This window comes from Ahaetulla prasina, chromosome 2 (assembly GCF_028640845.1).
Source record: "Ahaetulla prasina isolate Xishuangbanna chromosome 2, ASM2864084v1, whole genome shotgun sequence".
NCBI classification, from domain to species: Eukaryota; Metazoa; Chordata; class Lepidosauria; order Squamata; family Colubridae; genus Ahaetulla; species Ahaetulla prasina.
This window is the reverse complement of record NC_080540.1, coordinates 230,240,864-230,258,815: the sequence shown is the minus strand read 5'-3', so window position 1 is coordinate 230,258,815 and position 17,952 is coordinate 230,240,864. Positions and strand designations below refer to the sequence as shown.

Genomic DNA, 17,952 nt, shown 5'->3' with positions numbered 1-17,952 from the left:
TTGGGAATGTGTGAGAAAATAATCAGGGGTAGGAGAGGAATAGCATTCCTTGCACTTCCTAAAAGTAGCAAACTGATCTACAGTATTGGTGAGGAAATGTAGTTGTTGTTTGGGAGAACAAAAATAGCCAAAGTCATCCCAAATTAAAACTTCAGTTAATTAATAAGAAGGCATAATTTCTAAACTATATCAGCATTAGAAAACTACGCCATTTTGTCCTCTGCTCTTTTCAAACAGCTGGTGACACAAACTAAAGTAAAATGTCTGCTCTGTTGCCTGTAAATCTTACTTGCCTGCCCACATTTGATTCTAGAATATCGTAAAGTGGACTAAAATAAGGCAGCAACAAAAATCCTATTGTGATTCTACATATATTAGTCATATATAATATATTCATCAAATGTTCCTTTTTCAAATGTACTCTCGTTTGATAGTATTGATATATCCTAGTTACTAAAAAGCAAATGGATGTATAAATAACATTTCACACAGATGTTTTTATCAGTTCTTAGCACATTTAAAAGAGTTAAATTTCAAAGCACATAGTAAGTACCTAGAAATTGGCAGAAATTTTTAATTTCTTTTTAATATTTGTCACAAGACTGGTTTTAAAGTATCTACCAACAGAAATTATTTACAATAGCAAACAATGTAAGTATTCCAGAACAGCGTTTAGAGTACACTGATCATGGGTATCTTTTGCAGAAATTTCTAAGATTTTGAAATATAGTGTGTTCTGCAATCATTTCTTCTTAAAATTTATTTTCTTTCACCTCCTCTTACCTGTTTCTCCTCAGCTCCTTGCGGTCAAAACGAAACTAGAGAAGATGGTAAAATAATTCAGCTTCCTCCCTGCAAAACAGGAGCGTGGATCGTTCCTGCCATAATGGCTTGCTATCTTTTGGTTGCAAACATCCTTCTGGTGAATTTACTGATTGCAGTTTTTAAGTGAGTTGATAAAATATTACATATTTCTCCTCCATCCACAGCAGCCATGCCAAACTTTTTAGCATTTAAAGCATTTACCAACAGAAATTATTTGCAATAGTAAAAAATATAAGTATTCCATGAGAGAGTTTTAGAGTACATAATCATGGATATCTTTTGCAGAGGGTGTATGTCCAGATATTTCTACGATTTTGAAATACAGGTGAGCGCAGTGGTACTACAATGGCCAAAATTTGGAAGACCAATCAAACACAATTCATTCAGCACCCTTGTAACTTTTAATAACTAGCCACTGAACAAGTTGTCATTAATCGCAGACTATCCCAAATGTGCTTTTTCAAGAGGCAACTGGACTTTCTGGTTTTCCTTTAAAGATGTTTAACTTCTCATCTAAGAAGCTTCTTCAGCTGAAGAAATTTCTTGGATGAGAAGCAAAACATTTTCAAAGAAAAATCAGAAAGTCCAGTTGCCTCTTGAAAAATCACCTTTGAGACAACCATGACCTGGATGACTGAGAATCTCCATAGACATTAACGGTGGATTACTTCTCTATAGGCACTATGTATGCCTTGACAAAGATGTAGCTGTTTTAAAGAGTAGCAAACAGAGGCTACATTTGTGCACTCTGAAGAAAATTTGCCCAGTTCTACACCACAAGAACACCCAGTTATAGAAATAAATATATAGTATAAAAGTTGTGATTGTGTTACACTTCAATCTGTAACTAAAAGTTCAGTTGTGTAATTGAAAACTCAGATGTGTTTCATATTCAATCAGGTTTAAATTCATAAACTGATAAAAAATAGATGGAACTGTATTTTACTTTCGAATAAGAAAAGTCTGTATTTTAGGGTAAAATTTAACCTTCCAAGCTAGAGATGATGTGGAAAACAAATAAAGATTTCCAACTGAAGTTATTTTAAAATATATACCTGAAGATAGTGTTAAGTTTGATCAAAGTCAAAAAGTGCTCAAAAGTGGCAATTAACCCTTGCTCCTCAGTCCATTTTTCAGTTATTTTGGATGCATCAAGCAGATTGAATTAAAAAAAAGAACCTCTATTGAACACTTCTTCCAATATATATGCCCCAATCAACTAATATCAGGAGGTGTTTCCTGTACTATTTCCTATCCTAGACTATTTTCTACCTGAAGGAGTTGACATATTGAAGATATCCTGAGATAGATATGGATTCATCAAGGAAATCTCCTTCCTCCCTATCTGCTGTTCAATTAAAGAAAAAACTTACAGGCTGATAAGCAATTTTGAGGCAGAGGTGCAAGGCCTGTATTAGCAGCCAAAATAGTTTGGTAATTACAGAATAAGCAGGGCCCTCCAGTAGTGCCAAATGTTTCCATACAATAAGCCTGCAAAAGACACCTGGTTTATTTGACTAAGACATGAGGTTAGGTTGAAATATTGAATTGTATTCTCCAGTTATCTATCTCAGTAGTGAGGAACAGCCTTCTACTGGATGCCATCAAACAAGATAGTCACCTCACAATTTTGCCCCAAGTCCAAATTTAACAGCATTTCAGTGCTTTTACTTGCGCTTGAGGTCCTCTGGCTGTCTTAGTGAAGTGGGAAATAATGGAGGTTGTGGTGGTGTTGCATCCATGCTACTGAAATAACCTAAGACGATGGCCAGTGTTAATCAAAGGAAAATCTTGGAAACTGGTTCTTATAGCAGTTACATTTAAATACCCAAATGAATAGATAGTTCTTTTAGAAGTAGACTATCTCCTAATATTTTTATGCAGAAATCAAAAATGTTGTATATGAGTAAAATAAACAGTATAGTAATGTAAACATAACAGATACTGTTATGAATAGTCCATCGAAAAGAGTTGGAATTGACTGCAGATGCTAATTGTACATACACTCTAAAATTTATTGTTTTTCAATATGTAGAACAGATCCCAGTGTTTCATGTGTGAACAAAAAAATTCAACTGTTTTATCAAAAGCCTGTTCCTTTTTCTATTCCTATTTCAGCAACACGTTTTTTGAAGTTAAGTCTATATCAAACCAGGTATGGAAGTTTCAGAGATATCAGCTTATTATGACCTTCCATGAAAGACCAGTCTTACCCCCTCCGCTAATCATCTTCAGTCACATGACCATGATATTTCAGCACATATGCTGTAGATGGCGGAAACACGACAGCGATCCAGACGAAGCAGACTATGGGCTCAGTAAGTGTCATAGGATTTTTGCAGAATTACTTGGATAAAGCCATTATGCTTCATGAGGGTACTGGCATCACTTAGATACAGGACCACCCATGAGCAAACAACAATTTCAGCTGAGGAATACACAACCAGGAGGTATGTGTGGTTTTGTAGTACAGCAGCCTTTGGGATACTGTACATTTGGAACCATTCCTTAATCATAGTCTGCAAAGTGAGTTTTGGAAATCTAAGGCTTAAAGCAAATTCGTAGGAAGCTGCATTCATCCATCTATCATACAATTAATTACCTTTGAAGCAGCGTGAAATCAAGCCGGATATATCCAGCTCACATGAATTGGTAGCACCGGTGACGGGAAGCTCTGCCCACCTGCCAAGACGACATTACGTCCCATTTTTGACCCTCTGTGCATGCGCAGAAGGCTCTGTGCATGTGCAGAAGAGGTGCGCGCATAGCGCGCTCCCGTTCCCAAACCAGTAGCAAAGGTAAGTGGATTTCACCACTGCTTTGAAGGTAAGCAACATTCTGCAAAGGATAGAAAAAGAGTAAGGCATAGTAATCAGAATAAATTAAAAGGAAGAGATAAAAGGAAGAAGGATACTTAATTAAGTCTCATTTCTACTATTGTTCACTACACTTTTCCATATCTTTATATTCTTGCAAAATATGGTTGCAGCATCCATTAATAAATTACTACATTGTCTTTTGTCATTTAAAATTCTTATACCTTTGTCCTTTTGAAGAATCATCAATTCCATCCAGTCTCATCAGTTTTCTCCTTCTTCTCAATACTTTTCTTTTATATCATCATTTTGCAATTTATTCATTCTCTCTATGTGACCAAATTGTTTGGATTCTTGACTAACAATATAACTTCACCTGCACTAAAAGCACACAAGCAGTCATGACCCCAGCCAATATATTTCTAAAGTAATCACACCTTTCCATATGTATTTATTCATAAATACATTAAACAATGTAAGGAGCATCATGTATACTTGTTTTATCTTGGATTAGGCCTATTTAGTTTATTTTAAGCTTTGTATATGAACAAATATACAATAAACTTCTCATGTTTCCAGTTTTCTTAATGATCCGTACACCTCTTGACCAATGCTTTAACCAAAAACTCTCTACTATTGACCTCACCCCATTCCTAAGAGGTCTATAAGGGGCGTGCATAAGAGTACAAACGTGCCTACCGTTCCTGTCCTATTGTTGCCTTTCATTATATCCAATTAATATAGTTATCACATACTTATGCTCATATATATGCTTATATATTATATAGTTATTTTCATGCTTATGCTTATATATACTGTTGTGACAAATAAATAAATAAATAAAAATAAAAAAATAAATATAAAACCACGCTGCACTAAACCAATTTTGCTTATTGCCTCCTTATATTCTCTCAATCAGATTCTGTTACCCTTAACAAATCAATTCTTAGATCATTTTTGCATTCACTTTTGCTGCATTTTCCTATGCAATTGCTATGAGAATAAAAACATATCAAATATGAAGCATAGAAGCTCTTTTCGCACATACACATTTACACTGCATACCTACTTAATAAGCAAATTGCATCCATATTTTAGCATTTCTGTTGTTATATGTATGCAGTGCTATCATTTTTCACACCATCTGTGATTTCCTTTTCATCAGTTATTTCTTAAAACAGTCATTTCAGCTTTAATTAATATTGCTGTACAAATCTCTCAACTCTCTCAGTTTTATCTCAAAAGATTTCATCACTTTTGATTATATTTAATTTCATAATTTGATAGACAAAATATGTATCAAGACCTAACTCACTTATTATCAGCTTTGTGGTGTTTTTCACTGAAGAAAACTGGGAATGAAGCCCATATCTTATGTATATAAAAGCATGTGCATAGTTGGCTAAAATCAGAGTAAAACAGGTTGCAATTCCCAGTCCAAATATAATTTCCAAAAAATTTTCAAGACATAGAATGAATTAATAATATTTGGCTTGAGCATCTAACTGGTCTCTAGGTATTATAAAAGGGATGATTTTCTTTAGGCTCATGACCAAACTTTGAAATTTCTTATTTTCCTAGTTTGGCCTGCCTTCAGGTTTGGTTTTGTTTTTGTTTTCTGACCTTTGTCATTATGCAAAATTCTCAGACGTTGTATCTTTATCTGTGCTCTATATTTATAGCTAATTAGTTATTGACTGTTGTTTATTGCCTTGTATGTCTCCTATAGAACTTTTTATAACAGATGATGAACTGAAGAAGGTTCATGATTTTGAAGAACAGTGCATAGAAGAATATTTCAGAGAGAAAGACGATAGATTTAATTCTTCCAATGATGAGAGAATCCGTGTAACTTCTGAAAGGTGCACAACATTTTGTTCGGCTTTGTAGATAATGTATGTTTTGAAAATTATAATCATAGAATTTTTCATTTTGTTGTTTTAAAACAAAAAGTGGTTTAAAAGTTTCATAATATTTTATTGGCTGCAAACTAATAGTAATCAAAAGATGGTAAAACTATTTTGGAATTGTCATAAAAATGGCATTTATACAGAAACCCACCACCACCACAAAAATTAAGCATATTTCCAGGTAAAAATCCTTGGTTTAGATTATTTGGTTAAGTCTGGCTAAAATAGAGACCTCAATCGTCAGTAGAATATAAAGTCTAAAAAAAATAACTAGAATACAAAAATATAGATTTAGTTGTTGTGTGTCCAGTCTTTCTTTTTCCTATTATCAAATTGGGGGAGGTGAGAATGAGGCATGAAATACATGGGAGGAAAGGGCTATTTCTGACTCCAGTGCAAGTGACACCCAAATTTCCTCCCCTTATGCATGGCAGAATCCTTCAGGGGGAAAAAAGATCTCTGCAATGCCAAAATTTGGTACATTAGTGCTACAAGCTCTACATCAAGCAAGCAACTGATTGGGCCTTTGATCTTATCCAACTCTGGTATTTCCTATGCATATCCCACTTTTTTCTCTTTCTCCTCTTCTTGGTGAATAGGAAATCATCCCTGAATCTCAGAGTCATTTTTGGGATAGAACATTGGGTTGTGTGAAGTCTGCTTTTATAAATAGGTCTTAGAAGCCATAATGCAAATTGAGGTCTTATTTCATAGTCTCTTAAAAGATAAAGATTCCCCCGCACATGCGTGCTAGTCATTTCCGGCTCTAGGGGCGGTGCTCATCTCAGTTTCTAAGCCGAAGAGCCAGCGTTGTCCAAAGAAATCTCCGTGGTCATGTGGCCGGCATGATTCAACGCCAAAGGCTCATGGAGCACTGTTACCTTCCACCAGTGGTCCCTATTTTTCTACTTGCATTTTTTTACGTGCTTTCTGCTTGTCCCAGCAGAAGCTGGGACAAGTAACAAGAGCTCACCCCATTATGCGGCACTAGGGATTCGAACCACTGAACTGCCAACCTTCTAATCAACAAGCTCAGTGTCTTAGCCACTGACCCACCACATCCCTCATAGTCTCTTAGTTTCTATTTAAACAGCCAGACTTGTTGGTGTAAACCTAAAGAAAAATTGCAGAAAAGTTAATAAAGCATACATTTAGGGGCCGGAATAGCTCAGGCTGTTACAGCCTGTTATTAGAACACATTAGCCTGCAATTATTGCAGGTTCAAGCCCGGCCCGAGGTTGACTCAGCCTTCCATCCTTTATAAGGTAGGTAAAATGAGGACCCAGATTGTTGGGGGGGCAATAAGTTGACTTTGTAAAAAATATACAAATAGAATGAGACTATTGCCTTATACACTGTAAGCCGCCCTGAGTCTTCGGAGAAGGGCGGGATATAAATGTAAACAACAAAAAAAAAATTAATTGTATGTAAAATAATTACTTTAGAATATACTTGTCTTATTGTTGTTTATATGGTAGTTTAATGTCGGGTGGTGGGGGGCACAGAAAGGAAGATGCGGGGATAGGATCAAAAAATTTATATTTTAAATGGGAGTTATAAAAATAATGTCATGGAATGTGAAGGGTACAGGGAATCAGATTAAAAGAAGAAGATTGGAGCTTAAGATTAAAAGGGATTTACCAGACATTTTATTTTTACAAGAAACCCATCAGAAATCTGAAGATTCAAATAGAATGTATATAAAAGGTATGCAAATATATGAAAAAGCATTTGGAACTTCAAAAGCTAGAGGAGTTGCAACACTGATATCAGATAGGGTGTACTTTGAAAAACATAAGGTAATTTTGGATGAAGATGGAAGATATGTAATAATTGTTGGAAATCTTAATGAGGAAAAAGTGACACTTGTTAATTTATATTTACCGAATGAAAAACAAAGAGAATTTCTTGAAAAAATAACAAAAATTTTGGAGAATGAAAGTGTAGGGAAAGTAATTGTGGCTGGGGATTTTAATTTAATCAGAGATAAAATAGACAGTACTAATCCCACCCGCTGTGGAGGAGCAAATAAAATGGGGATTTTAAATATGTGGATGCTTCGAAACGGCGTGGTTGATGTGTGGAGAGAGGTTAAAGGAATTGAGAGAGTATACACTTTTTTCTCTAAGATATATAATACATATTCTAGAATTGATTATATTTTTATTTCTAAAGATTTGTTGAACAATGTGGATAAGGTAGATGTGGGAATTTTTAAAGATTCTGATCACGCAGAAGTTATGGTGGACTTAGATTTTAATTTTGAGAAAAAAAGAAGCTATTGGAGATATGATGAGAAATTGTATAAAAATGAAAAGGATAAAAAATGGATACTTAAAAAATTGGAGGAAAGTTGGAGATTAAATGATAACGGGGAGGTTAAATTTGAAATTGTTTGGGATGCGATGAAAGCGGTGTTTAGAGGGGAGAGTATCAAATTATCAAGTAGGAAATATAAAAATTATAAAATTAAAATGGAAAGAGATAAAAATCAGATTAAAGAATTGGAAAATCAATTTTTGCTTACTAAAGAAAAAAAAATTCTTCAGGAGCTTAATATGTTAAGAAATAAAATGATAGAAGAAGATACAGAGTTAGTAAAAAGAAATTTGAGATTTTTAAATAGGAATTTTTTTGAATTTAGTAATAGAAATTCTAAATTATTGGCAAAGATGGCGAAAGATAAAAGAGAGAAGAGAGAAATTGGAGTTTTGATAGATGATAGAGGTATAAGATGTTATAAAAAATTAGAGAAATGTGAAGTGGTTAGAAACTTTTTTCAGAATCTATATTCAAAGAAACCAATTAATCGGGGAAAATTGCAAAGCTATTTAGAAAAGTATGTGGTGAAAATTGATCAAACATATAAGGAATTGATGGAAGAAGATATAACACAAGATGAGATTAATGGAATAATACAAAAATTAAAATTAGGGAAAGCTCCAGGTGAGGATGGATTACCTGTTGAGTTTTATAAAGAATTTAAAGAATTAATAATACCAAGACTGCAAAAATTATTCAATGGAATATTACATGGTGGGAAGTACCTTCGTCATGGAATAGAACGGTGATATCCTTAATTCCTAAACCAGATAAAGATTTAGAAAGGATTGAGTCCTATCGGCCCATCTCTTTAATTAATCAGGATGCAAAGATATTTACTGCCATTATAAGTAATAGATTAAATAGATTTATAGATAGATATAAAAGTTATAATCAAGTAGGTTTTGTGAAGGGTAGATACATGAGTGATATTGTTAGAAGAGTATTAAATATTATAGATGTAGCTGAATATAATGGAGATAAAATTGGTATAGTATCATTGGATATTTTTAAAGCTTTTGATTCTGTACAATGGGAAACTATTAAAGTAATTGTGGAGGCTTTAGGCTTTGGTAATAAGTTTATACATGTTATTTCAAAATTGTACCAAAAGAGTAGTGCAAGAGTGAAGGTGAATGGAATATTAACTGAAGAGATAAAATTAGAAGCTGGCACGAGACAAGGATGTCCCCTGTCCCCAACATTATTTTTATTGGCTATGGAAATATTGACAAAAATGATAGAAAAGATGAAGAATTAGAAGGATATAAGGGTATAAGATAAATTTGTATGGATGATACTTTAATTATTTTGAAAATGTAGAGAAAGATCTGAAAAGATATATAAGCATTTGATAGAATTTGAGGAAATGACAGGATTGAAAGTAAATTGGTCAAAGTCAGAATTATTGATGGATAGTAATGGTAATGAGTCTGAGAATATGCAAGAGCAATTTGGGATAAGGATTAAAACACATTGAAATATTTGGGTATAGTGCTTTCACTTAAGGTTAAAGAATTGAAAAAACTTAATTATGATGTGGTGATTAACGAAATTGAGAAGAAGATAGATAAATATAAAATTTTAAAGTTGTCTTGGTTTGGTAGAATTGCAATGTGTAAGATGATGTTGCTGCCTAAGTTCAACTTTTTATTCGAGATGCTACCACTAAATTTGACAGAGAAAGATATTGAAGGATATCAGAAAAACTGGATAAATTTTGCAATGGTGGCAAAAGACCTAGATTAGTGAAGAAAATGTGGTATCAAAATCAAAAGGAAGGTGGATTAGGAATCCCCAAATTATAATATCCGACAGGGTGTTCAATTCACAGCCAAGTTCTGGAGAGTTCCTACGGTCCATTGGGTCGTCTCAAGGACTTAGTTCTGGATTCCATCCGGAGACCAATGGAGCGGCTGAAAATTAAATTTGATGGTGGAACAATACATACGGTGTTATGTAAATTACCAACAAGAAAACTGGTCCGACTTGTTACCATTTGCAGAGGTTGCATATAATAATGCCGTACACAGCAGCACGGGATTAACCCTTTTCAATAACCAGCGGCATGGACTTCGTTCAATGCCTGAACTCCCTGCAACCCCCACTTCGGTTTCCCTAATGGACTGGATGAATTCCTTGAAGAAAGGTTGGGAAAACACAAAAAAGGCCTTAGCTGTCACAGCTCGGAATTACAAAGCCCAAGCTGACAAACACCGTTCCCTTCAACCCCCTTTTCGCATTGGAGATAAAGTCTTTTTGTCTACTAAATATCTAAGATTAAGAATACCCAGCAGGAAATTCGGTCCAAAATTTTTGGGTCCTTTCCCCATTGTAAAAATTATTAATCCCGTTACCGTCCAACTTAAGCTCCCTCGAATATTGGGAAAAATACACCCGGTATTCCATACCAGCTTATTAAAACCTGCTAGACAGTCTGGTCTGAGACCTCAACCTGCTGCTCCCCCACCACCCTTGATAATCCAAGGTGAAACCCACTATGAAATCAACAAAATCCTTGACTCTAGACTATATAGAGGTCAGTTACAATATTTAGTCCACTGGAAGGATATCCAATATCTAAATCTCCTTGGGCAAAAAGTTGGAAAGTACATCCGCACACTTTGATTAAACATTTTCACGACACTTTCCCTGACAAACCTAGGAAACCTCTTGGAGGGGGGAGGGGGGGGTAGAAGGGAAGTGTGAACCACTGACACTCTTCTTTATGGACTTTTGTTTTCTTTGCTAGGATATAGCTTCTTTTCCAAGGGGGGACGCCTGTCAGGCCTGGAAACCATATTGAACTTTCGGTTTCCAGACGCTGCCACATTTTTATCTTAAGGGGAGAAGGGGGGGGTTGAGGGGCAGGGTAACATTCTTCCGGTGGTCAAGGTCGGATGGTGTTCACGTCTGCACGAGGAGTGGCAAGAAGTTACTCGAATGAACTGGAAGGACGTGGGACCGTGTGATCATCAGAGGGGTCAGGGGGGTGGGACTACTGGGGTTTGTATAACTGGGGAAACGAATCCGGAACTTCAGTTTTGGGAATTGCATTCATCGTGTGCCAGTCTCCTCATGCTAGTAAAGGACTTTGAGAAAAGGAACGGATGCCTCCGAGTCTTTTTTTACGCAGAAGAGGTATTTCTGGAACCTTGACACTTGTTTTATCTTGGATTAGGCCTATTTAGTTTATTTTAAGCTTTGTATATGAACAAATATACAATAAACTTCTCATGTTTCCAGTTTTCTTAATGATCCGTACACCTCTTGACCAATGCTTTAACCAAAAACTCTCTACTATTGACCTCACCCCATTCCTAAGAGGTCTATAAGGGGCGTGCATAAGAGTACAAACGTGCCTACCGTTCCTGTCCTATTGTTGCCTTTCATTATATCCAATTAATATAGTTATCACATACTTATGCTCATATATATGCTTATATATTATATAGTTATTTTCATGCTTATGCTTATATATACTGTTGTGACAAATAAATAAATAAATAAAAATTAAAAAATAAATATAAAACCACGCTGCACTAAACCAATTTTGCTTATTGCCTCCTTATATTCTCTCAATCAGATTCTGTTACCCTTAACAAATCAATTCTTAGATCATTTTTGCATTCACTTTTGCTGCATTTTCCTATGCAATTGCTATGAGAATAAAAACATATCAAATATGAAGCATAGAAGCTCTTTTCGCACATACACATTTACACTGCATACCTACTTAATAAGCAAATTGCATCCATATTTTAGCATTTCTGTTGTTATATGTATGCAGTGCTATCATTTTTCACACCATCTGTGATTTCCTTTTCATCAGTTATTTCTTAAAACAGTCATTTCAGCTTTAATTAATATTGCTGTACAAATCTCTCAACTCTCTCAGTTTTATCTCAAAAGATTTCATCACTTTTGATTATATTTAATTTCATAATTTGATAGACAAAATATGTATCAAGACCTAACTCACTTATTATCAGCTTTGTGGTGTTTTTCACTGAAGAAAACTGGGAATGAAGCCCATATCTTATGTATATAAAAGCATGTGCATAGTTGGCTAAAATCAGAGTAAAACAGGTTGCAATTCCCAGTCCAAATATAATTTCCAAAAAATTTTCAAGACATAGAATGAATTAATAATATTTGGCTTGAGCATCTAACTGGTCTCTAGGTATTATAAAAGGGATGATTTTCTTTAGGCTCATGACCAAACTTTGAAATTTCTTATTTTCCTAGTTTGGCCTGCCTTCAGGTTTGGTTTTGTTTTTGTTTTCTGACCTTTGTCATTATGCAAAATTCTCAGACGTTGTATCTTTATCTGTGCTCTATATTTATAGCTAATTAGTTATTGACTGTTGTTTATTGCCTTGTATGTCTCCTATAGAACTTTTTATAACAGATGATGAACTGAAGAAGGTTCATGATTTTGAAGAACAGTGCATAGAAGAATATTTCAGAGAGAAAGACGATAGATTTAATTCTTCCAATGATGAGAGAATCCGTGTAACTTCTGAAAGGTGCACAACATTTTGTTCGGCTTTGTAGATAATGTATGTTTTGAAAATTATAATCATAGAATTTTTCATTTTGTTGTTTTAAAACAAAAAGTGGTTTAAAAGTTTCATAATATTTTATTGGCTGCAAACTAATAGTAATCAAAAGATGGTAAAACTATTTTGGAATTGTCATAAAAATGGCATTTATACAGAAACCCACCACCACCACAAAAATTAAGCATATTTCCAGGTAAAAATCCTTGGTTTAGATTATTTGGTTAAGTCTGGCTAAAATAGAGACCTCAATCGTCAGTAGAATATAAAGTCTAAAAAAAATAACTAGAATACAAAAATATAGATTTAGTTGTTGTGTGTCCAGTCTTTCTTTTTCCTATTATCAAATTGGGGGAGGTGAGAATGAGGCATGAAATACATGGGAGGAAAGGGCTATTTCTGACTCCAGTGCAAGTGACACCCAAATTTCCTCCCCTTATGCATGGCAGAATCCTTCAGGGGGGAAAAAGATCTCTGCAATGCCAAAAATTGGTACATTAGTGCTACAAGCTCTACATCAAGCAAGCAACTGATTGGGCCTTTGATCTTATCCAACTCTGGTATTTCCTATGCATATCCCACTTTTTTCTCTTTCTCCTCTTCTTGGTGAATAGGAAATCATCCCTGAATCTCAGAGTCATTTTTGGGATAGAACATTGGGTTGTGTGAAGTCTGCTTTTATAAATAGGTCTTAGAAGCCATAATGCAAATTGAGGTCTTATTTCATAGTCTCTTAAAAGATAAAGATTCCCCCGCACATGCGTGCTAGTCATTTCCGGCTCTAGGGGCGGTGCTCATCTCAGTTTCTAAGCCGAAGAGCCAGCGTTGTCCAAAGAAATCTCCGTGGTCATGTGGCCGGCATGATTCAACGCCAAAGGCTCATGGAGCACTGTTACCTTCCACCAGTGGTCCCTATTTTTCTACTTGCATTTTTTTACGTGCTTTCTGCTTGTCCCAGCAGAAGCTGGGACAAGTAACAAGAGCTCACCCCATTATGCGGCACTAGGGATTCGAACCACTGAACTGCCAACCTTCTAATCAACAAGCTCAGTGTCTTAGCCACTGACCCACCACATCCCTCATAGTCTCTTAGTTTCTATTTAAACAGCCAGACTTGTTGGTGTAAACCTAAAGAAAAATTGCAGAAAAGTTAATAAAGCATACATTTAGGGGCCGGAATAGCTCAGGCTGTTACAGCCTGTTATTAGAACACATTAGCCTGCAATTATTGCAGGTTCAAGCCCGGCCCGAGGTTGACTCAGCCTTCCATCCTTTATAAGGTAGGTAAAATGAGGACCCAGATTGTTGGGGGGGCAATAAGTTGACTTTGTAAAAAATATACAAATAGAATGAGACTATTGCCTTATACACTGTAAGCCGCCCTGAGTCTTCGGAGAAGGGCGGGATATAAATGTAAACAAAAAAAAAAAAATTAATTGTATGTAAAATAATTACTTTAGAATATACTTGTAAGATAACTGAGGGTTGAGGTTATCATGACACTCTAAATTTATTTCTCCAGGGATCACTTGTTGCCATCATATTCATTTGACAAGAATTTGGCACTTTTCCAACTTCCTTGCAGTTTTCAAAATCTGAATAGCTGTGCAATTTTAGTAGTTTGATAAATCAGTTACTACTTTCTATAGATTTGATAATTACTAAGGCGTTCGCCACATAAAACCTATAAAATGGAAATATTTCTATACCAGAAATCAGTATTTTTATGTATGCAGGCTTTATGTGAGCCTGCATAACATACAGTAGATCTGTAAATCTTATGTTTACACATTTTAAATCTATAAATAATTTATATAGAACAGCTCTAAAAGTTTATATTTTAAGATATGTAAATTTTTATTTTTTTAAAAAAGGGCATCAATGCATCTCACAACTTTAATCAGGAGCAAAATGTAGATTCTTGTTTAAATATGTGTTGATAAAATCATTGAGGGGACAAGCAGTAAATGGATTTATCATTCCAGTTACCCAGTAACCTATTTTTACTTTTAACTTTAAATTATTTTAATTGTTTATTTTAAAAAAGAGGATTACGTTTCTAAGTGTGTGTATCAATATATTAATTTACATTATTATCAATTTTCCTGATTAAGTAAACTGGTATACTTAATAACCAAGCTAACCTGCTTGCCCTACTGAATGTTATCGAAACATTTTTTCCCTTCTCTTTTCTTCCTGCAGAGTAGAGAATATGGCAATGCGATTAGAGGAAGTGAACGAACGAGAGCATTGCATGAAGGCCTCGCTTCAGACTGTCGATATACGGCTTGCTCAGTTGGAAGATATGATTGGGCGAATGGCCACAGCACTGGACAAAATTAGTGGCGTGGACAAAGGAGAGGCCAGTAAGATACGGTCTCGAACATCTTCTGACTGTACTGACGCAGCTTACATTGTGAGACAAAGTAGCTTCAACAGCCAGGAAGGGAACACATACAAACTTCAAGAGAGTATTGATCCCACGGGGGAAGAATCCATGTCCCCCACCTCTCCAACCTTAACACCTCGACTGCGAAGTCACTCCTTCTATACGATGAATATGAAGGAGAAGGGTGGGCTTGAGAAATTTGAAAGTATTTTGAAAGAACGGTCTCTGAGCCTTCATCGTGCCACTAGCTCTCACTCAGTCTCAAAAGAACCAAAAGTTTCATTAATGCCTGTAAGCACTTTGTCTATTGCTCCAGATTCTCGGAGGCCTTCCTCTTGCATTGATATTTATGTGTCTGCCATGGATGAGCTGCAGTCGGGAATAGAGCCCCTGGACAGTTCCATGAACATCCTTGGGACCGGAGACCCCACTCTTCAAGCTCAGATAACTTCCAGCATTCTCTCGAGTAGTGCTTATGTCAGTGGTACCTCTGGGGATAGAATCTCAGGCAGAAGTATTGAGTATGAAGAGCCTTCTTCGCTGGAAACGAGGGTGTTTTCTTCAGATTATTCCCAAATTACAGACAGCCAAAACCCCTGGGAATTGGATCCCCCCCTATATCACACCTTAGAGCGTTCTAAAAGTAGTCGCTACCTGGCTACAAGCCCCTTTATTTTAGAAGAGGCACCTATAGTAAAATCTCATAGTTTTATGTTCTCTCCTTCCCGGAGTTATTTCAGCAGCCTCGGAGTACCGGTTAAAACAGCAGAGTACACTAGCATTACCGACTGCATTGATACAAGGTGTGTCAGTGCTCCTCAAACCATTGCAGAAAGGTCAAGTTTTCCTGGGACCCATGGAGATAAGCTGGATGATTTGGGATGCTGCCATCCAGAGAGGGAAGCAGAACTAAGTCACCCAAGTTCTGACAATGAGGACAATGAAGCCAAAGACAAAAAAGCAGTTTCCTTGTCACCTCAAGATAGCAATACATCTAGGACCTTGTCTAACAATATTCTGCTTCCTAAAATAGAGCGGGCCAATAGTTATTCTGCAGATGAATCCAACTTACTCTACGTGCACACACGGAAAAGCTACTCCATCAGTGACAAACTTGATAGGCAGCGCAATGCGGCCAGCCTTCGAAATACATTTCAGAGGAGCAAGTCATCCAAACCAGAAAGTACAGGAGACACCTTGTCAATGAGGAGACTCTCTAGAACAGGTGCATTCCGGAGCTTTGAGAGCAAATATTGCTAGAGATGACATCTGCTCTTTGATCCTTCTCTTGAGCAGAATGAAGTAACCTCAGATTATGATGTGTCAGCAAAAAGCTGGCTTCTACCACCAGTCAAATTAGCCCTCTTTAATCTCTGTGCCAGCCACCGAGATTCTGCCTCTTGACCCAGTTGGCATTTGCACTTAATAGGGATGGGACGGGTGGGAGGGAAGATTTTAAAGACATTATTTTTTAAAAAAAGCTTTATGACATCGTGCATAAATGGGTAAATAGTTTGAGAAATCTGCCTTTCAAAATAGAAATAGATTTTTTAAAAAAAGAAGCAAAATATCATACATCTAAAGTGGGTGTTTTAATTATGATTCTGTTGTTGTTTACATCAGTACATTTGTGATAACGTACGAAGCAGTATCTTTTGAATTACATTATAGAAGACAAACCTATCAATTCCCACTTTTCACTCTCATGGTTCACACATCTTTTTTTGTACTGACAACTTGTAGTGCCACAAATGTTATATTTTCAAGAAGGGAAGTAAAAAGATGCCTTTTATATAGCAGCATGAGGGAAAGAGGGAAATTTATGTAATACATTATCATGTGGTTCCTGTATTAAACAGGCTTTTTCGCACAGCTGACCAAGCTCAGGAAGAATTGTAATTAAGTGGAATAGTAAATACTTATTTTTATAATTACATCTATTAGTTTAGAAAGAATTCCATGGAGCCTCCTTAAAACGTTACACGAGAGGATAAAAACAGTCCAGAGGCAACATCATATACTTACTGTTCTGTACAACATTTCTATCTTTTTTTTTCCCCATGAATTTGGATTTCATTGGGCATATTTGCATTTCATTGCTGTTCTAATTGTTCTATCATTTATTGCTGGTGGTATTGAATGATGATCTTCTCTGAAAACATGAAAGGATTGAGAGGTTAGTTAGCCTAAGTGAAATTAAGACTTTGGATTGTTTCAAAAGCCATTCTTTTAAGTATGCTTCCATTGTCTAGAATGGCAGAGAAAAGAGATTTTATACCATGTAAGAAGGGAATGCGAAAGTCTCACTGTCCTCAGGTCTACTCCTCAATAATGTTTGCAATAACCCTCCTGGGTGCAAGAATTAAGCATGGCTCTTAGAGGATAATAGGCAGATGGCATAGTTATAGAGTTTCAATTTACAGTATGTATCACTCTCTCACATCAGTGATATTTTAGAAAACATCTTAAAAATTATTTTGAGTTGGCTGTCTAAATTCCCTTTTTCACTTTTAAGCATTCAGACTAAATCTATGTGTGAAAGCAGTCTTCCAAACCATCATAGAGAAAGGATACTCTCCTTTGTTTTGAGTTACGGCTCCATAAAGCTTGCCAAGGATCAAGGATTATGGAAGTTCTGCAGAACTTTGGAAGGTTTCAAAATAAGCACAGAACTCTGAGAGTTTCCAAAGTCCTAATTCATCCGATAGTTGCTGGGGGCAAGAAAACAGCCACAGATCTTTTTGAACGCAGCTGTGCATTGATTTCAGTTATAAAACGTAATGCAAATTGCCTCACTCAATTGACTTTCCTGCTACTCTCCATCTTCCTTATTATCTCAGCTATTATTCTATAATTTGCCAAGATGTTTTTAGTATGTGCTTTTCCAGGAGAATAATTTATCAAAGATCAAGACATATGCCAACATATCTGGATAGATGGCAAGCAGGATACACTGATTATTAGGTTTATTTCCTAAACTGCTTCTAAGGCCCAACTTTAATCCAATTGTTGTAAATAACTGCACATTGCACACCTTTATTAGAGCTTTGATGTGTGTGGGATGTGTGTGTGTGTGTGTGTTAGAAAAAAACTTTTCTACAGCAAAGAAATATGGTGTGGAAGTAGAT

The 17,952-nt window shown here is 35.8% G+C and overlaps 1 protein-coding gene across 1 annotated transcript in view; it reads left to right on the top strand.

The window, feature by feature from the left end:
* Positions 1-16,249, top strand: part of TRPM3 (transient receptor potential cation channel subfamily M member 3) — a 131,983-nt gene extending 115,734 nt beyond the window's left edge. The window contains exons 23-26 of the mRNA XM_058168060.1: positions 798-948; positions 2,944-3,143; positions 5,371-5,503; positions 14,638-16,249. Of these exons, the coding sequence (XP_058024043.1) occupies positions 798-948; positions 2,944-3,143; positions 5,371-5,503; positions 14,638-16,084 (1,931 nt within the window). The 3' untranslated portion in view covers positions 16,085-16,249. The remainder of the gene's footprint in view (positions 1-797; positions 949-2,943; positions 3,144-5,370; positions 5,504-14,637) is intronic.
* Positions 16,250-17,952: the final 1,703 nt, after the last annotated feature.